The 21,985-nt window shown below is 40.8% G+C and overlaps 2 protein-coding genes across 5 annotated transcripts in view; both read right to left on the bottom strand.

Annotated features, from left to right (window-relative positions):
• usp54a (ubiquitin specific peptidase 54a) overlaps positions 1-6,545 on the bottom strand; it is a 57,627-nt gene extending 51,082 nt beyond the window's left edge. For 3 of the 4 annotated variants that reach the window (XM_072678327.1, XM_072678330.1, XM_072678331.1), the window contains exon 1: positions 6,325-6,545. The gene's annotated coding sequence lies outside the window, so the exon portion shown is untranslated. Of the gene's footprint in view, positions 1-5,920; positions 6,039-6,324 lie in introns of those variants that run through there. The other variant, XM_072678328.1, reaches the window with a different exon arrangement.
• Positions 6,546-9,361: 2,816 nt separating this feature from the next.
• myoz1a (myozenin 1a) lies at positions 9,362-14,323 on the bottom strand. The gene is made up of 5 exons (XM_072677045.1): positions 14,236-14,323; positions 12,053-12,240; positions 11,295-11,559; positions 10,772-10,952; positions 9,362-9,596 (listed from the first exon to the last, which is right to left on the bottom strand). The coding sequence occupies exons 1-5, from the start codon at positions 14,321-14,323 to the stop codon at positions 9,362-9,364; spliced, it is 957 nt and encodes a 318-aa protein (XP_072533146.1).
• Between the last annotated feature and the right edge of the window lie 7,662 nt (positions 14,324-21,985).

The raw sequence follows: 21,985 nt of genomic DNA, 5'->3' as shown, positions 1-21,985 counted from the left end.
TGGCGCCATAACAGGCATGGGCTAGAGGAGTATAAAGCCCCACCCCCAGGATTTAGCTTTGGAGCAGTGGAACTGTGTTCTCTGGACTGATGGTGCACCATCTGAAACTTTTGGTATGAGTTGAGGAGTTAGGGATGAGGAAGGGTGGTGAATTGGCCCTGTCCCAATTCTTGCCCTAAGCTCAGAGTCCTCCCTTTAAATGCACGTTAAAGGGTGAACAAAAGGGGTGGAAGCATTCAAAAGGTCAGGGAGTTGGAACATACATTGCTATAACTGTATAAGCCACAGTAGCTTGAACATGCTTTCCCACATTTTACCACCCTGCTATGTTCAACAGTTGCCAGTGGCTTTGCAAACAAAACAGCCAAATTATCGGCCCTGGTCATAGTCTAAACACTAGAAAGCAAGGTGTTTGTTAGGTACATTAAAGAAAATGACGCCTACCCAGCTGACTAAAGAACTAAAAAAAAAGTATTTCTGGAGAGAAATACAGTCTCGTCATTAACCTGTGACCAGATAATGAAAAACAAATTGTGACAATTCTCCCCCCAATGGTATATCAACATGAAGGGGAAATAAAGAGGCTGTGGATGCATCAGATGAGCTGAAACTGTTATGTAATTGTCTAGACTAAAAGCACACACAGGCACAGGCACAGGCATATACACACCGACACACATGATGCTTCACCAGGTTACACTGACCAAGAGACCAACACTAGGCAAACAAGCTTCTGGAGCTGTTCACAGACAAAGACAAACACAGTATCTCACACACGTACACATACAGCTGAACTATTTGCTTTAACATTTATTATTTATTATTATTCATCTTCCTCTCATTATTCAGTTCTACTCTGGCCCAGTCCTAATAACCAACATTATAGCGGTATAGCTGTTCAGGGGGAAACATAAGTTCACGGTTGTCATAAACAGACCCAAGCGTAAATTTAGCCTGCTCATGATAGCCCAGCCAGTGTGGATCTAATCAGAACATGATGGGATTGAGGCAGGATAACCAGAGGTCAGGATTCATCTAAAATCTACACCACTAAGCTGAAAAATGGATTTGTCTGCCTCTCTGCTGCTTCGATGGCATACAGGTTTCCAGCACTTCTATTTGCAATATTGTCAAAATGCTACTTCAGCTACCATCCCAGCACCATGTTTTACTAGGGCTTAGGGAAATTTACGCAAAAGCCAAGTCACAAAGCTGTGAGACTGGTCCCAAAATGCTTTAGGCTAAGCAATCTAATCTCCTATTCTGCATTTCCTAGGTAACCTACTGCATGTTTTACACAGTTATCTGACTTCTTTCAAAAGTTACTTTTTGTCAACCATCGGGGAAAAGCGCACTCAATAAAACTAAACTACAAACACCTAGAATATCGAATCATGAACCCAGTATCATGAACTGAATCGAATTGTGGGCTACCAAGTGTCGCAGGTATCTATGGCTGGGAGAACACTGGCTCGATTTTAGGTGATGCCATAGCCATCCGAGTCCAAGAAAGCACAACTGCTCTTGCTCCCTCTGGGTGGTAGGATGTTCCTTTTTCTCCCCTCACCTCTCTGTTAGACGATGTAACAGAACTGGCAGTTAGCGTTCTCATCCAATCATGCTGAGCTATACAATGACATGCTATCCTTTACTTTTCCAGCATTTGAAGAACTGTGTGACAGAGGAACACCTAGTATGGGTGGAAACGGGAAGATGGGGAAACTGGGTATTTCTGGGATATTTCTATTAAATATCGAATCGTGAACCCAGTGCCGTGCTTTAAATGGAGTGTATCATTACCCACCAACAATTAATGCATTTTTAAAACTTTTAGGATTGCTCTGATTGCACAGTATTGCCAGTTTCTGGCCACAGGGCCACTGGATATTTATGATTAACATGTAACACTATACACTACATGTCCAAATATCTATGGGTACCCCTTCTAATGAATGTTTTCAGCTACTTTAACTTGAATAAGGATCCTATGATAGTAAACCCATTGCTGACACATACACACACATTGTCTTCTCCCTGCTGCTCCCCGTAGAGAAGTACTACCACTAGATTAGAATGTTTTTGGAGCTGGACAAATTGGCACCATGCCTAATGTCACCCTAGATGGGTGCAAAGCACTCCCAGTGTTGAGCAGTGGAGCAGGGAAACTGTGTTATCTGGAATGATGATGCTTCACCCACTACTTTTGGGATGAGTTGGGTGTGAGGTGGGGTGATGATCATCCAACATCCTAACCTCACTAATCCTCGAGCCACTGAATGCAATCAACTCCTCACAACAATGTTCCAAAATCTAGAAAGTGTTCCCTGGACAGGAGAGACGATTACTCCAACAAAAGCAGGATAAACTCTTTTTTTTATAATTAAGAAATACAGAAAAAACAATGAATCAGCAGGTGTCCCAATACTTTTGTCCCTACAGTGTATAAAATGCAATGACTTGTCAGTCAGGTATTCATTTAGACTTTAGCACTTCTAATAGTTTAAAAATCACCATAGTTTTTTTTTAATCTATTTTAAGATGAACTACTGAATGAAACACAATAAATACATTTTCTATTTTCGTGTGGACACATTTACACCCCTGCAGGGACCGCCTAAGACCCGGGCTAGTGTCTAACTTATGAGTTACATATAAAATAGATTTAAGAAGTTTCATAAAAGTTTCTCTCACTGGATTTTCTGTCCTTTCCTGAGAGACTTTCTATTCCTTTGCATGTCTGCCCTCAATCCCACAGGCATTTCATAATTTCACAAGCTCAACCAATTAGTTTGTCTAAGATGTCTTTGTTTACCCTGCCCACCTACCCCCTCCACAGCTACTCTCCCTGAGCTGAATGCATGGGAACGCAGAACACAAGGCCACAAGAATTGACCATCAGTATGTTAATTTATTCATCTCTGAATTTTACATAACAATCCGTCGTCTGATTTAGCATGCATACCAGAGCTCACATTTACTTTTCCCAGTGAGGTTGTATCAGAGGAGAGGTCGCAGAGAGGAGACTGGATGAGGCTCTATTTAATCTCCTGTTTTTCCAGTTCTTAGTAAACGCTGGATTTCCAACATGTTTTATGTAAGCACCTTATTTCAGACAGGCTTCCCAAATAAGATGTGCACTCAAAATACACAGATTTCAACTAGGAGTTGTTACTTCGAACTGCGTCTTTCCTTTTTTCCGACCAACCAAGCTGCCTTTCTGTATCTATAATAAATCAATGCCTTATGACTGCAGACTTTAAGTACTTCTCAGAAAAACAACTACTCTTATAAAATAAAGGGGATCTGAATGGTTCTTCGAGCGATGCCATAGAAAAACAACTTTTGGTTCCATAAAGAACCCATGTGTCTAACAGAGGTAGACCTTTAAATTAGTTTGGTTATTAATTAAAAAAAAGGTTATTTAGACTGGTTAGTTTCATCACATCTATATTACAAACATGGTTCATCAAACATAAGAGACCTTTCTGAAGCCGCCGTCGCACTCTTAAAGATCAAATCAAATCAAATTTTATTTGTCACATACATAGTCATACACAGTATAACTTGCAGTGAAATGCATTTATGACAGTCTGCCCACATCAAGCTATACAATAAAAATCTACATTTAAACTTAACTAAACCTTAACTTAATGAAGTAAAGTGCAAAAGAAAAAAAAAAGAAAAAAATAATAAAAATAGAATAAGTTACATTTAAGTTAAAAATAAAATATAAAAATATGAAAATATAGAAATATAAGCAAAAAAAATACAAAATACAAATATACAAATATATATACACAGATGAAATAGTGCGTGTCTGTGTGTGTGTGTGTATATATGTATACATATGTACATATTTATCTGTATGTGAGTGTATGTGTGAGTTAAAAAGAAATAATTTCGTTATTGTCCGTAGTGTGTTTTCCGTGAGCCATGGTTGTGTATTGTAGTGAGTGAGGGTCCAGTTTGTGTATGTAGATACTCAAGATATAACCATCTCAAGATCTCAAAGATCTCAAGATATAACCATCAAAACAGATCAAAATAAAAAATGTTATTTAAAATGTAATCTCTGAAACTTAAAGGCAAAATTCAAACCTAAATGATAGGTAAACCTATGTGTGTCTGACATGCCATTTAATCCCAATCCAGTTTAGAGTCTCTGTTAACTACAGTGTTCAGGGCGCCAGCTGGTGTCCCAAAGGCACCATTAATGGACATTATTGCCCAGCCGGAAGCAGTGCGGACATTCTCAGAAGGTAAAGTAAAGAGTTTAGAGTCTGCAGTGTGGAGCTATTATATTATAGTAGAGCATGAAAACTGACCATAGCATCTGAACCTTTATACAACTCTCACTGAAACGCTCTGTTTAACCAGCGGGAGAACCGCTCGCCTTTCTTTGTTTTTAAACCAGCACTATAGAGCACATTCAGAACCGAGTGGAGGCTAACGCTAATGCTAATACACACACATACTATAAACCCCAATCACACACAGCACATTTACCCACTATAAACTAGTTATTTCACATCAGGACACCAACAGCAACAGGTATCAGTCAAGAGAGTGTACCCCCACCACACACACAGTAATTAGACTGTAGTATTTTAACAGAGCTGGGAGCTGATTGGTCAGGGAGGAGACTCAGACTGGATTATAAGATATTTATTTTAGTCATTTATAAGAAAAGTGTCTACTAAACTAAATCAATCAGTCCAGAATGTCTCATTATAATCTCGCTAAAATAAGGGGATTTTACTGAGCGTATTAATCAGCAGCTCATCTCATCTAAACTGTGTGCCTGTATTATTTATACAAACACAAAGATCTGATTGGTTTCGATCAGGTGGTAAAATAACTAGTTTGGGAAATCCCAGCACAATAAAATCAGTATGGGCAAATTATTGCTTTTTAAAATATCCTGGTATTTTGTAATGCCATATTTCTCTAAAATGCCAATCCAGGAAGAAGTAGTCCCAGTCTCAACACTTTTTAAATGGTAATGGTAAAACTGCACTGAAAACCGTTAATCTGCCACTGAAACCGAAACAAATGTTTACATCCAACTCCAAATCAAGGGCAAAAACACATACCATCCTTTTGTTGTGCCACTTTCAGCTCTGCACTATTAGTACTGTGTGCAGAAATGAGGCTTGTAAATCCTACACCTGAAAAGAAGCCAAAATACCTGAAAGTCTTAATTCCCTGTTAATCCATCAGAGATGTGAACAACAGCGCTGCTACCACATTTAGCCTGGCGATGTTAATGAAACCATTACTGGATGAATTATCAGTGCAATTATGATGATGCTGTCATTTTCTGCACACCTGCGAGCAGGTCAGTGTGTGTGTGTGTGTGTGTGTGTGTGAGGGGACTGACTAGAAAACATACAGACTATAGAAAAAGAAACCCAGACTGAAGAAGCCAATGGAAAATTCTGTTTGGAAGATTAAAACTTCAGCAAGTTCAGGAAGGCAGGCTTTAATCAGATCTGCAAGGTAGGCCTCATGTACCCATATATGTGGCCCTTTTTAAGCACGGGCAGTTTTAAGGTGAGCAACTAGACAGTGACCCAAATGTGATGTGAGTGGCCTATATGTGCAGCAACTCATAACACCTCTGCTATAACATGTGATACCACCACACATCTGCCTGTTCACACATGAGGACGATGTACACAGTATGTCTACTCTGCCTGCCTGACCAACCTAAAGCTCCCTCCGTTCACTCTGTCTGGGTTACTATCAGGTATGAAGTAAATGACGTGCATGGCACTGGCTGCTACAAGGACAATATGCAATAGCTTACTACGTCATCGACAAAAACACAGCAAAAGGAGCATGCAGTCTGCTTTCGGGTTCATCTCTAGTGCGCGCGCACACACACACAGGCGGGACACAGCAGACGATGTTAGCTCACCTTATACAGTGTGTTTTGTTTTTGCATGCACCGGACAGGAGAAAGTGTCTCTCGTGCGAAGCAGCCTGACCACAGCCGAAGAAAGGATCCTGATGGCACCAGTGGCCAGCCACAGTAATCGAGCTGAAGTTGCTGTTTAAGCTGCTAGCTGCAGCCCACCGTGCAGCATCGTCAGCAGGTTACGCGTTTACGGCCGCTCTGCTCACACACACACGCACGCACGCACGCACACGCAGGCAGGCAGGCACACGCGCGCGCACACATAAGTCTAGTAACATGCACACATGCACACATGCACCCGCTTCATTTACTGCGCGTTTGCACGCTGGAGGCTGGAAACGAGCAACGCATCTCTGCTCGCGCTGCAGCGCGCGGCTCTGGTAAACACAACGGCAGGCACTCACATGCTCGAGCTCCACTACGGCGCCTCACAACTTCCCAGCGCGCGGACGAAACGACTCCTTCCCGGTCCTGGCTGCTCTAACAGCCGCCGTGCTCGCGGTACAACCTCGGAGCTCCGGGTAGTGTGAGAGAGTGAGAGAGTGAGTGAGAGAGTGAGTGAGTGTGTGTGTGTTTGCCTGGCTCGACCCCCAGACCCGCTGCACCTCAAACAGCCTCCAGCGTCACTGCGTGCTGCAGCCAAGGTAACCAAGTCTCGCGAGATTCGCTCAGGTAACGAATGGTAGTGAGAGGTGGGGGGGATGTACGACAGGGGGGGGGGTGATACCTCTGGTTTTCAGGGTTTGTTTTTAGAGTAGAATTATGATGTTGAGATAGTAAAATGACTAAAATGGGTTTTATAGCCTAAAATACCACCAATTTAATTCAGTGTAAGTTTATTTAACAGAGTAGTATTACAGATTACCAGGTTCACCAACACTCCTCTACGACACTGGGTAACACAACAGATCCCAGGACAGTGATGCAGCTGAAAATTAAGCTAAATAGTAAAACACTGAATTATGATCTCTGTGCAACAGTTTCCTGGTAGAAATTCTATTCTCATATATTAACTATTAGGACTACTAGTGAAATCAGACCTATAAAGACATTGGTCAGTCAGTCTTTGTTTGTACTTGTGTTCTTGTGGACTTGAGAAACGTCATCAGTCAAAGGACTGCTACCCAGGTAACACACCCATGTGGGGCCTGTATGGTGAGCCCAACTGGGAACCAGAGCATGGCACCTCTTATGAATGCCCACCATGGTCTCACCAGGGTCAGTGATGGGACCAGGAGGGGTTAAACATGGGCCCCAACTGGGTTGTACACTGAACATGGGGCCTAGATGGGATCCATGTGAGATTAGGGTGGGCTGTAATGATGGGGCCCAGTAACAACACAGTACAAACTCGCTTAAAGCCCATGCCCACCTGAAATGAACCTAGCCCACGGTCCATACATGTGAGCCCCACATGAGCATGTTGGCTGGGTAGCCAAGTACAGTCCAAATGACAGATGTGTTCTTGTTCAGCCTGTGTTATTGAGGATGCATAAGGAGGTGACTTGTGTGGACCGGACACAGCCAAATATCCCAGAATGCGTTATGCATCACTCTGCTGATCCAATTGCTAAATTACTGTGCAGCATCCTCCCATCCTCTGGAGTTTGTACTCATGAGTCAAACTTGCCCATACTACCTAGTACAATGGTCTGAACTGGCACACATTGTATTGAGAATCCCTTATTATGACTAGTCATATTGACATGTCCTTAAAGGAGCACTATGGTGAATTTGTATGTATTGCTCCTGGGCTCCCCCACAGTCAGGAAGTGTAATTCACAGTGCTTGAAAAGTACTTGTTAAGGGGTGTCCCAGGTGGTTGCTATGGAGTTGTTATGTGGTTGCTGTGGTGTCCCAGGTGGTTGCTGTGGTGTTGCTAGGTGGTTGCTATGGTGTCCCAGGTGGTTGCTATGTGATTGCTGTGGTGTCCCATATGGTTGCTGTAACATCCCAGGTGGTTGCTAATGGGTTGCTAGGTGGTTGCTTAAGTCTCTGAAGTGGTTGCCATGGGGTTCCTGGTGCCAGGTGATTCCTATGGCATCCTATGAGGTTGCTATGGTGTTGCTGTGCAGTTGCTGTCAGTCACTGTGACTGAAAGTGAAAGAAGCATGTGGACTAATATTACATGATATTGCACAAATATCCCTCAGTCAGCAGCTTTTTTTTCCTGCAAGTAGAAATTGCCAATCTGGAAAAATCCAGATACCTACACTGTTATTCTTACTGGTCAAAACCAAACTGTAGATTTCAAAAACTATATTTTAGAGATATAAAACAACACATACCCTGAATGCATAATAAACTAAATGAGACATATCTTACATTTGCATTTGGTCCCATGGTAAGCTCTTTTTGCCTTAAATGCCACCAGTTATACAGGTAGTAGCTATGGCAAGCTGAACAAGCTGACCCTGCACTTTGTGTAGTCAGAATTACAGAATTACAGAATAGATGTCTGGAATAAATAATAAAGTTAGAAACTGTCCAGTAATGCAAATGGTACTGCATGGCTAACAAAATAGGCTGAGATCTGTAAGTTAACACTTATGTAGTGGACCATGGAAATACAGTAGTTGTTTAAGTAGATGAAACAATTTAGAAAATGACAGAATGACAGAACTACAAATGTCAGCTATCAAGTGTTTATTAAGAGGGAGATCACTTAGGCCCAGATGAATGGTTTTATATACAAGAGTTCATCTTGTATTTTACATGTCAAAGAACAGCATGTTGCACAGTCAAACATTGGGGCTTTCCAATGAAAAGAATGAAGTCAGGAAATCATCTATGGCATGAGTGAGGGGTCCTGTGAGCAGCTGGGTAGTTTTTAAAATACTTTAAGTAACTACTTTACCTGTTTGCAATTTTCTGGAGCTTAACTACTTACAATGAAGAGTTAGATGCTAGCCTTCTTGCCACTTCTCACCAACATTAACTTACACACCAACATGAACTTATTCATTGACGTTAACTTGACTACTCACTGTCCAGAAGTGTAGAAGGACGTGCTCATCAGTCCATCTCTACACTTTAACATGCTGAATAATAGTTAGCAAAGCAAAATGTCACTCTTCTCTTAGTCATTACAATTTCAGCTCCATGCAAATACCTCTTTTTTGGAAGGCAGGTAAATAGCAGGATAATGCACAGTGTGACCATACAGGTTAAATACGTACGTTATGGAAGTGTGAATGGAGTTGTGATAACTTTACTGACTGTTCTTCCAATTCTATTTTCAGTGTGCTTCACACAGCCAGTGGATCATTACCTATTTCACACACAGTGTGTCATATGTTATATAGCTGATCCATGAGAGGAGCATTAATGTAAAGGCTTTTTTTTATGAGTGTGTTTGTGTGTGTGTGTCTGGGTATGTGTGGGGGGTTAGAGTGAGAGGGGACAAAGCAGGAGCTCTTGTGGGATCACAAGGTTTACTCTTCACAGGTCATCCGTCTCTCCATCGAATGGCATGGTATCCATCTCCAGGTGAATGTTGCTTGGTTCACCACTGCCCACCCAGCCGATGGGAGTGCGGTTGAAGGAGGGTCGCGAGCTTATGTCATGCTGATACACCACTGCAGGCTCAGGTTCCTCCGTCGCCACATCAATGTCTGGGAGCTGGAAGGTCATCAGTTGAGCTGCTTTCTCAAAGCCTCCAAAGGGCAAAGCAGTCCTATTAATGCAGAGACAGGAAGAAAAGTTAGAAAGGCAGAGGGGCCACATGTTTTTCGTATGCCAACAAAATTCATTTTCACTGCCAAAAATGATAACTTGGCAAGTACAAGAAGGCAATAGTTCTAATTATGTATTTCATTTTAAATAGTTCATTTGAAGTGATATTAGTTTTATGCAAATATTTTGTGTAGGAAAAAATACTAGTTAAAATATGCTGTCAGTATAAGCATTCAACCCTTCTGCTTTGGAAGCTCCATGTTACCGCAGATTAAAAATGTTCAAGGAAAATGTCTGCCATACCTTTGAATCATTAAAAAACTTCACATTTTCTGGATAAAATTCAAGAACCATTTATTAGACGGTGAATCTAGGATATCCCTGTCAGCATTATTGGAACTTTGTATGTGGTGTGATTTATTACAAATGCTTTTGGAGCATTCCTGTTAATTTAGTCATCGAGGAAATTACACAATTATTGACCCCAAAGGGCGGCTTATATGTAATATAATACATATATATGCAAATAATGTAAAATAAATTAATATAAAATTATTTTGTCAAAATGGTGATAGTGATTTCATTTGAACATTTGAACCTGGAATAGTCCAAAAATAACATTAGATTTTTTTTTTTTAACATGGCTCAGCGGTTAGAGCGTCGGGCTATCGATAACAGGGTTGTTGGGCCCTTGAGCAAGGCCCTCTCTGCTCCCCAGGCGCTGGAGTTGGTACAGTGTACAGTCCATATTTCTGAATAAAGGTTCCAATGTTTTAAATAGTGGCATTAAAGTTTTGAATACTGGTTCCATTTTTTCATTGGTGTTTCCAAAGATATGAACAGTGTTTCTAAATTTTTGGAATAGTGATTCCAAATCTTTAAACAATGGCCCATATTTATCAAACATCTCTGGGATATGAATCTGTCAATGCCTTTTATTGGATCCAGTTAGCTAATGCTAATGAGAGCTGACCCTAGATCAGTTCTTTTACTCTGCAATGCTTAATAAATGAGACCCATACATTTAATTTCTGAATAGTGCTTTCAGATTTCTAAACACTGATTCCAGATTTTTTGATTCAGAATATTGATTCAAAACCTTTGAATGGTAATTCCAAATATTTGTGTGGTAGTGTAACAAGTAGAAGAGGGACATAAATATGCAGCATGTGGCACCTGTTGAAGCTCTTGTATTTGGGCAGATCAGAGTAAATGTAGGGGCCTGGCATGTATGGCTTCATGGTAGCCATGAGTTCTTCATTGCCCTTCATAGCTCGTTCCCAGGGTGATGTATACGTCTTCACAAATGTCTTTCTTTTTTTAGCCTTCTCTAAAGCGGCCTTAGCACTTTCCTCACCTAAAAGAGAGTGAATTGGGTAAAAAATCAAGAATACACAAGAAGGCAAGTTGCCACATATCAATTACTGTATACTTTTTCAAGGACTAACAGCACTGATAGTTTACTCAGTTCCTAGATGCAACTCAAAAATCAAGCTGAATGAATTGCTCAGAAAGGAATAAACTGTGGCCTGCTGTTTCTGAAATTTGCGTAGTGAAGTATGATCTCCACTGAGGCGTATGAATCATACAGAGCGTTTATCCCCATATGGAGATTGTCGACTTACATAGATGTGAAGTCAGTGTGGGTGAGCTGGGCAGTGTATGGAGGTCACCATCTGGACCTTTGTCTGCTACTCACTGTGAGAGGCATCTGCTATTTCTACAAGTATTCCTCCTGCTCCTCCTGCCCCTGCTGCTCCTGCTGCCCCTGCAACCCCTCCGATAGCTGTTCCGCCTGCAGCTATCCCACTTCCTGCCCCCTTGCCAAGGCTTCCTGGTTTGGGAGGGGGCACAGGTGCATGCCCGCCTCCACCAGCCTGGCCAACCATCTGTCCGCCAATCAGACGGCCACCAACATCTATCATCTGGCCCCCAAGGCTAGGCACCAGCTTCTGGAGGTTATCCTGGAACCAGAGATCAGTGTTAGATATGAACACTTCATACAGTTTCCCAAATTGTAAAAACACCACATCAGGAAGGTGTGCTGACAACCAACAGGGCAACTTTAGGAATAGGACTTCATTAGAGTTTTGGGCTCTGGGCATCATCTATTTGCATAGACACCTTTTTTTTTAACTTGTTTTACACACTCTCCCTGTTGTTAAATGCTATGACAGCTGGGTAATACAGCGAAAACTAAATGACCAGTTAAATGTAAAAAATATAATAAAATCAAAATTTAATTAAATAAAAAAGATTGATCCAGTTAATTAGACTTTACTAAAGCCACTTTTCTGAGATTTACTGGCATGAATGTAATACATATTGCTCAATCTTTGCTCTTCTTAAAATCTTTGAAGCTATTTAACACAGTGATGTTAATCCACTCAACATATTTAATGTATAAATGTATAATGTTGTGCATTTGATAGACAGTGAGCACTATTTCTTTCTCACCATGGACTCTGGGTTGAAGAGGTCAGGGTTATTCTCATAGATGAACTTCTCCACACGCTGCTGCCTCATTTTGAACATCTTGGATCCTTTGTTCTTCATCAAGGACAGTTCCTCCAGCATGATGTCCTTGGGTGCCCGGATCTTCGTCCCCAAGTCAAACTCTGACGCCTCAGGCTCTGACTCATACTCTAGTGGAGGACAGAGTGGTGAGTAGTCATGTGCCATGTTTCTTTGCCTTCTAGCATCCATGTTCACACACACATCAGTCCCACAAATCCCACAGATTGTAACTCTAGAGAGCTCTGTTCTCCGAGTCCTCTCAATCCTGTGATGCTGCAAGGTATGTGTAACGACGTACAAGCAGCTGGCATGTGGAAAATAAATGATTCAACGTGAAGCTCAGTTTTGTTTTTTTCTGATAGTTTTGGTGGACAGGTATATGTAAGGTGTCCCCAAAGAAAACACAGTTTTATTGATTTTCACCATTAGCAACATATATATATATATAAACCTATAAAACATGTCGGAAAACTAGCAATTCTATATATTTGGATTGTAGACATTACAACTGATATTTCTTATCACTGAATTCCAAGTCATTTGGTTCTCTACAATGAACAATTTCACAACAAACCACTGTGAATGACTTTTGTCAACATAACAAGGTTCCAAAAGTATTGAATCATTGTAATTCTAGACGAGTTGAATGGTTCATGAAAGCCCTCCTGATGGCTGTGTAATCTATCTGCGATCAGCTGATTATTTACATTTGCCACTATGCCATTTGCCATTTGATTATTTACATTTGTGCCCATGGCACATCCTGATGACACCTTGCATAATGTGGTGGAGGTCATGCTTCCTAAGACATTTGCTCTTCTCTTTCCTTATTTATTTCATGTATTTCCAAGAAACCCAGGAGCAGTTTGAGACATTCATCATTCATCATAACCTTCAGATTACCTTCACAAAAAATACTATGAATAGTTTACTCAATTATCAAACTTCAGGGTGAAGAACTAGACAGTGAGGGGTTAACCTGCATAAAATTTGCTCTGGAAAAATCATCAGTGTCATTCAGTGTCATATACAGGGAGCGGCACAGTGCGCAGGAAAGGTGCAGGAAAGGCGGAAATTGCATTCAAAGAGAATTGCATTGGTCTCAAACCTGGCAGAGATATACTGAAACTGTAATTTACTGTAACTGAGGACAGTAATCTGTCTGAATAATTCATCGCCTGAAAGCGATTGTTGTTTAGCCCAGACAAAACCCAGACACATTATAAATGGTGAAAGAACAATAAATGCTGAGATCATAAGGGAATGTCAGACAAAAGCGTACCAATTACTTCCTGTATGCGCATATGTTTTTTTTTTCTATTTTCATAACCGTACAGTACTGTAGGATGGGGAGACAGAAAAATATGTTGATTAGCATTATTGCCCAACAGATCCTGCTTATAGAACTGCTGTGGAGTATACGGCTCCCATGTGGGAATGAGAGGTACTTGTGTGATAATTGGAAAGACAGCTGGCATTTCTGCTGTGAAATAAGCATTTGTGTATGTGACAGCCTTCCCCTCATTAGAACACCATATAACCATGCGGAACCTCTTTGGCAAGCCCTGAAATCTTGACTGTGCTGCCCACAAACAAAGTAATTGTGCTATAAATAACTTTTTTTTTTGTAATCTTTTTTTGTCTCTCCATTTGACCTGAGCATGTAGTCACAGAGGGACTGGCCCGCCGACTGGCCACTGAGTCAGAGGCTTTGCCTCAGGCCCTCTGCTTAAACACTGCCTATGCTTTGTGCTTCACTGATAATCTCTCCTCATTCACCATCTCGTCATTCAGCGAGTGTATTTCACAGATGAGGTGAGCTGAATAAACACACGGCACATGAAAAAGACTTCAAAAAGACTGCACACAAAAAAAGTCATGTAACCGGCCTTAATGTCAGTGTCTGTTTCAAATACTCTGTCGGTTTTCAGTGTTTGAGGAAAAATGAACTCCTAACTATAAGTATTTCTTAGTGTCACAACAGGTATGAAAAAAGATTTGTATTAATATTGAGGTTGTTCTCTACACCAGGCATCCCCATCACCACTCCTGGACCCCTGGCCTCCAGCAGAGCTGAGGTTGGAGATACCTGCTTTACACAGCTGCATGTTCCTCAGGCTCACCGTTCTGAGTGATGTGAGAGAAGTCAGTGATGATTTTGGAAGTTTTTTTCCTCTTGTTGGGAGGGGCAGGTGTTCCAGACAGAGGCATGATTCCAAACTGGGGAGATATTCAATGAAAAAGGTAAGATTGCACACTGACCACTAGGGGTGTAAACCTGATGAATGAATTCAGTTACGTTCACTAAATAAAATATTAAATGAAATGCAAAAATGATGTGACTGGTTTGTGTATACTGGTACCATTCATGTATTTTGTTACATACACAATAGAAACAGGGAACATTCATTTACAACAATACTTTTTTAATGTCTACTTGAAAATAACAAAAAACTTTAAACATTGTAATAGACAATTATAACAAATTGTTCCAAAATGTAATCAGTTCAGTCAGATCAATGCCCGATGGTGGGCAAAACGTATTACCAACAGTGTTAAAAAAATACCGGTTCCGTAAGAGTTCTTCTAATGTACAGTTCCAGGAAAAGCTTTTAACTGGTAAAGAACACTGACACATTTTTCCAGACTCACAAACCTCATTTTCATCAAATACAAAATGACTATTTTGATGATGTATAATGTGATATGTGGAAAGAGCATAATGCAGTGCATCTAGGCTATAGGCCTACTCAAATAATCTCTCACTATCAGTAGGCTAAATATAGAGGCCAAAAAGTGCACTGATCAAAATGCTAAACAAAGAAGGTGATTTAAAACTAAGATTAAGCCTAATAGTTAATTAGAAAGTGATAGACAGCTGGAACTCATTTGTCTAACACACTAGTTTCATGCATCTTGCTTTAGTTATCTTTTCTCTTCCCAGCGAAGTGAAGATACTTTCAGCTTAAATTCAAGAGGTTAAACAAAAATGTTGCTCAACCGTTCAAAAATTACAGCCCATTTATCAGGTTTAAGCTGTTTCATGGCTAGGTTTAGCATGTCCTTTGTTATGACAGATTAAGAAGATATAAGGTCTTTCTTAGGAATTTATTTAAAGTGTTGAATTTGCATTTTGGCATCTCAAGATGCAGTCTAAAGAGGTGTCGATGCAAGTGAAGGAGGCCATCATTAAGCTAAAAAAAAAAAAACCAAACCTATTAGAAGGATAGCCAAGAAGTGACCAAAAAGAAGGAATGCACTGGTGAGCTCAGCAACACCAAAAAGCCTGGAAGACCATGTAAGACAACTAAAGTGGATGATCACAGAAATCTTCATCATAATCATAATATCTAGTTAAGTCAAGAAACTAAACTCTTGAGCAGGTAGAGTAGGTAGGTAGATAGTATCATTGTCAAAGTCTTCACTCGAGAGACACTTTTATAAAAGTAGAGACAGAGGATAACATCTTTAAAATGCCTGCCCAGTCCTGGAACATGATTCTTTGGAAAGATGAAACCCAGATTAACTGGACCAGAATGATGGGAGGAGAAGAGTGTGAAGACAAGAAAGAAAAAGGATCATGATCCAATACACATCTCATCATCTGTCAAACATGATGGAGGTACTGTTATGGCATGGGAATGTACAGCTGCCAATGGAACTGGGTTACTGGTGTTTATTGATGATGTGAATGCTGACAGAAGTAGCAGGTGATTTGTGAAGGACTTTATTTCTCAGATTTGTACATCTAAAGCAACACAAGGACGTCTTTTGGCAAAGCAACGACATGTCCTTAAATAGCTGTAAGTGGTTAATGCAATATTTTTGTTAAACCAGTTGAATAAAAGCTGTAAATCTGCAGTTCAGTCACATCTTTATTGCTTCAATTAAAGTTACATAAATCATGTCATGGTCCAATTACTTATAGACCTGACTGTGTGACTGTTATCTGGCTTGCAAACTATTAAAGAATAAAGAAACCAATATTTTTGTTTCTTGGGAACTTGTTAGATATTTATAATGAATCTTTTAATAGGAGATTTGAGAACCAATTCTGAAAAGTTGCCACAAAGAACATTTGTGGAGCCAAAAATATTTCTTTCCATCCACTGAATACTGTTCTGAAAGCTAGTCAGCTGCTCAGCCTGAAAGACCCTTTTGGCTGACCAACTAAACCAGCACCAGACCAGCATTAATCAGCATTGACCAACTTAGAATTATTAAATAATGACTTAAGCAAGAAAAGGTGTGTCTTCTGTGAGCATGTTTCCTTTGAGTTGGGCTGGTATCTTACTTGGGTGCTGAAAACAGGAACAGGTTCACCTGGTCCATCTCTAATCTCCTTTCAAGATCAAGCCAGCCACCATTGCAAAGAAGAAAGCTATAACAGTTTATCTGGAGTATTGCACCATCTGGTGACAGAAATGGTACTGTGGAAACACAGAGGTAGTGCAAGGTGGTGGATGCCTGTCATGTGTGTATGACCTCTCATTCCACAAATTCCAAAGTGAAGCCTGCGAAAGGAAAACTTGTAACCCGTCACTGCTTTCAGTTTGTTTGGGCTCTTATCGTCTGACACAAGCGCTAGACACAGCTCTCAACAGCCGTCCTTCAAAAGGAGGGGCACAAGAAACATCTGGAGTAATCAAATAAGCTCTGGGAAGCAGGATCTGCTGAGAGTGCAGATGATTAAAACCTGCAAACACATTTAGAGGTGTTGAGTCTGGTCACCTGTACCTTGTTCATTATTAATAACGGACAAGTTCCTTCAAGAACCAGAACCAAAGGGCTTTTCAGCTTCAGGCCCCTCAATAGCGTTGCTCATCTTGCTTGTGTATTTTGGGTTCTTATACTGTATGTTTTGTAGAATGGGGCATTTGAAATGTGTGCAACATACAGTATCTCTGCCACTTCTTCAAGACTCTAATGGCAAACATTGCATTGCATTGACATGTCTGTAACTCAATCCACACCAGCTATTTTTAAACACCATTTTGGAGCAAGACCTTTTAGCAGCTAGCGGTGGCGTCAGTGACGCCTCATACGATCTGATTCGGTCACCCACAAATTCACATTAATGCACATACTGATACATAATTCTCCAGAGAAATTGGGAATCTTTCTCAAAGTTGAATTTGCATTGGAGGCAAAGTTCTGGGATATGGGGGTGCTTGAAACGTTGTTCTCAAATACTTGCGAGCTGTAAACCACTGAGCTCAAGTTCCCCCAGCTGGATATTCCAGGCTTTACACTCCATATAAAATCAACAGCCGGGCAGTGGAGGGGGCAGCCCTGCTTATTCTCTCACTGACTGTGTCTTTAAGGCATGGACCCAGAATCAAATGCGAAACCTTCTCTAAAACTGTCCATGCAAACTTTGATGAGGCCTATAAATGTACTAAGGCTGGCTTTAGTCAGTAGAGAGAACAAGGGTTAATACTGGTTTAGAGATTTAATCTCCACCTTGCAACAGGTTGTTAACGGGTGCAGTTCAGTTGGTTAGTAAAGACAGACCATGTACCAATCCACTCACCCAGGCTCAAGGCTCCTCTAAGGATGTGGTCTCAAGAGAAAGAGGCAAAGGCTTCCGTATAATCTTCAAAAATCCCAGGCTGCCTCAGACCTGTGGCTGGACCAAGATCCCAAGGAGTGCAAAACCTAGTCAGGACTTGGATGGCAGATCTTTGAGGGGGGAGGGAGAATCTGTGTGGGTGTGGGTGTGTGAGAGAGAGGTGGGGGGGCGGAGGGGGTCTTACAGTCTGCACTGCATGAATTGCTGATGGTGATATCAAGAGACTAATATCTTTCTTGCAGATGCTTCATGGACTAAATATAACGGAGGGAGAAGGAGCGAGGGAGAGTGAGGACTTATCAGATGGCCTGGTTGGGGCAAAGACAGCTCTGCATATTGGGGGTGGTGATAGATCTGTGCCGTTTCCTCCCGAATTAATTAGCCCCTGCCTCAGGTCAGATTTTCACCTTTTCTGTCATATAGAAGAGCCCAAGATGTGAAACGTGTTCTCTAAGTACCCTTAGAAGCAGCTGGCTTTGATTGACAGAGCTTTTAGCCATTATATTTTTCTGAAAGGTCTTTAGTGGAACGATAGCAAGCCTTTTTTCCCCACTTCTCACCCCAGTTCCATGTGTCTGACTCTCAGCTCATTATATTGCTGATCATTTAAATGTGTACATCCTGCAAATCTAGTTTTTACTGTTTAATGGAGTTTATAGAGGGAACACAGTACTCAGCAAAGCGGTGAATAAGTCCCCCTTTGGAAAATTCAGATGGTTATAGGGTCATACCTACACAAAATCAGAATGTACCCACTTGTTTAAAAAGAAAAAAAAGGGAAGGAAAAAAAGGAAAGCTTGGACGATCCATAAAAAGAAGATAAATACTCAAGGCCCTAAATATAGTAGAGAAGCACAGATGATGCCAGCTTATGTTGCACGTCCCTTCCTTCTACACATTGTGCTGAACATTTAAAATAATTACCTTCATTTTGCACACAGCAAAGCATAATACACTAACATGCATTGCTGAAATAGCTAGCTTAACAGCTATTGATTAGTTATGGGAAACTCTTCGAGCTTCAGGGACCCAGTATTTGTGAGACAATTCAGCTGAAAGCAGTAAGAGTGCAAATGTCACAGCTTACACAGCATAAGTGGGGTTGTTTGGGGAAAGAAAAAAAAACATTGCTTTTTCTCTCTGTATTGGTGTCCCGTCCAAACAAACACGCCGTTTAAGGTGGCTGAAAATGGATGTTTTTTTAAACACTCTGCAGGGTGGAGATTGAGATGTTTGAGATGTTTTTTTGTTTCCGTGGGGAAAGGCAAATCAACGCTGATACGTAAAGCTACATTATGCAAGAATTAGTATTTCTTGCTCCTAGGATCCACCTACAGTTGAGAAGTGTAATTAACGCTGTACACGTGCATTTCTGGACAAGCTGAGAGACAAAGAACAGTCACTGAAAGTGAAAGAAGCATGTGGACTGAGGTGGTAGAGTCATTTTAAAAGACTTCACATAAACATGACTTTACATCCAGTCTCAAATTCCTGCCCTGATTTCACAGAGCACACTAACTAAATGTGAGATGGACAACTCTCTAAACCACTTTTTCATTTCTCTTTGCTCCTTCAAGTTGCTCAAGTTGAATCTTCAGATCAGACCGGATACTTCTGATCTGCTAGTGTGTCCTTCACAGACCAAGATGTGCTCGCCACCATATTAAGGATAAGGATAACGGAGACTTTGTCATTCACATCAGATATGGCACATGGGGTGGAACGAAATTGTGATCAAGGTCCCAGTTACACTCAAAGAGCAATAATTGAATAAATAAAATAATAGAATATAAAAAGGGTAGGCAGTGGGAAAGTGGGAAAAGTAGAGAAATTAAAAAAAAGGTAGCAGCATCAATTAATACGTAGCGCTAACATACTAAAGTGTCCAAGTGTGGATAAAGTGTCCAACTGTCCTCCAAAAGTGTCAGTGCAATCTGCTTGGCTAGGTGGAGTTTAAGAGTCTTCCAGCTTCTGGAATGAAGCTGTTTCTCAGTCTGTTTGGAATGCTCTACAGCCTCCTACCTGAGGACAGCGGGACAAAAAGTGAGTGTGCTGGGTCAGATGGGTCCTTCATGATGCAGGTGGCCCTCTTCCTCCATCTGGAGGTGTAGATGTCCTTTGGTGGTGGGGAGGCTGACTCTGACAGACCTCTGTGCAGCCTTCACCACCCTCTGCAGAGCTTTCCTGTCTGCAGCAGAGAAGCTTCCGTGCCACACGTTGATGCTGGAGCACAGGACGCTCTCCACCACACATCTGTAGAAGGAGGTGAGGACTGAGCTCCAAGACCAGTTCGCCTCAGCCTCTTGAGGAAGTAGAGTCGTTGATGTGCCTTTCTGCCTTTTCTGTACTGAAAACAAAGGTGACGCAAATGTGGAGCCAATTTCACAGATCCCTACCCCATTAAGCCCTCCCACCAAACAGTTTAGTTAGCTAACTGTGCTGAGAATGTGTTCCATGCCAAACACTGAAAAAGTTACTCTGATGTACAAAAGCACTCTCCAATGAGAGTCTTAAAAAATATCTGGGCAACTGCTGTCAGTACAGATGATACAGTTGCTATAGGAACACAAAATGGACAAGTTTCAATGTGTTTAACTATTAAAACACTTTCCTGAACAGAATGGAGGCACAAGCATTCTCTCTACCACCACTATCCACTGATCTGCCAATAAAGGCCTAAAGGTTGAGCAGCTGCATTTCTGAGTTTAGCAGCGATGTTTCTTTTAGATAATATTTATCTGATGTTCTTATCCAGAGAGACCTGTTACACATGTAGGATAATGTAGTGTTAGGGGTCTTGTTTAAGGATTGGTGTAGCCTGCTTACCTGGCTGACGAACTGAACCCGTGTGTGCCATGATGGTGAGGTTACCCACTACGTTACACTTCTCCCTCACTTTTGCCTAGTTACGTTCGTACTGTGTGATAATGTACACTGACCTTATCCAAGGCTACAGAGACCAATAGTTCATTGGATGTTCTGTGGAATCTTTGATGACTTGCTGGATGATTTGCTCCTGTTCCTTCGAGGCCTTTTTGGCAAGCAAGGCTCTTCTGGGAAGATTCACCAATGTAGCTAAAGCATCTCATTGGGCTTCAGAGATTTTTTTTATAATTATGGCATAGCATGCGTGTACTTGAGCATGAGTAAGGTTGACTTTCAACAGGCCTTGCTGTGTCTTGGTCTGTTGAATGTGCTTAAGTAAGGTACTTTGGTGTTAAAACCTTTGTGCCTTAATTAAATAAAATATTTTTTTTACAAAATGTTTTTAATATTAAATGTTGAGTGAAGATCTTTTACAATTTTGCTAAATATTTGGGCTCAGACCTACTGATGTTATTAAAACAATATGAACGTTACTATGAATGTTAGTAATCTACAAAGCAATGCACCCAGAATCATTTGCATATATTTATAATTAAAGACAAGTACTTGTCTTAGTGTTGACTAGTGTTGAGTAAAAAATGAATCAATAAAAGCAAATTAGCCCAGGCATTTATTTACTTTTGTAACACAAATATATGTGTATTACTCTTATCCTGTATGCTTTGTTATCATACTGTTTTAAATACTAATTAAAATATGGTCATATTCAAAAATATGGGCACTTAGGTCATTTTGTTGACTTAGAACTAGAGAAAGGGCTCCCTCTGGTGGTGAGCTATGTCCAGTATGGGATTCCATCTGTAATGTGAAAGCTAGGGGGCAGTGTGGTGCAACAAATAAATAATCACACAGAAATTTTCAAGTTTTTTTATTTCATGAAAAATAACGTCTTTCCACCAAAAGTCATTCAGTTGACTGCATCAGTGCTTCATTAACACAGATCCACTTTAACACTACCTCTCATTCCCCAAACATTTTACTAGTTCAATTACATAAAGCGCATTAACATGATGGCCATTTCAAACACACTGACCCCTCATAATGAAATAAAGCTGCTTCAAACAGTTCTTTGGGTGACACCCTGGAAGAATTTTGGCTCCATAAATAAGCATGTTTGTAAAAAGATGTGAGGGATGTGTGAGTGTGAAGAAACCTTAAAATGGTAAAGAGCCTTTATATCAAGTGTACACTCTTTAGATTCTACAAAAGGTTCTACACACCAACTCCAACATGGTTCTTTATGGAACCCATTTCATCCTTAAGGAACCACTAGAAGCCCCTTTATTTTTAAGAGTGTAGTGGACTAAAATACCCACGTTGATCCAGTGAACTTGCATGAAACGGGCAGGTTTAAGGTTTAAGTGAGGATCACTATAAAGCTTTAATTACAGTTTACTGAAGAAAGAGTCCGTGAG

The sequence above is a fragment of the Salminus brasiliensis genome, chromosome 4, assembly GCF_030463535.1.
Source record: "Salminus brasiliensis chromosome 4, fSalBra1.hap2, whole genome shotgun sequence".
NCBI lineage: Eukaryota > Metazoa > Chordata > Actinopteri > Characiformes > Bryconidae > Salminus > Salminus brasiliensis.
Note: the sequence above shows the minus strand (reverse complement) of the source record. Positions and strands in the feature narration are given on the sequence as shown.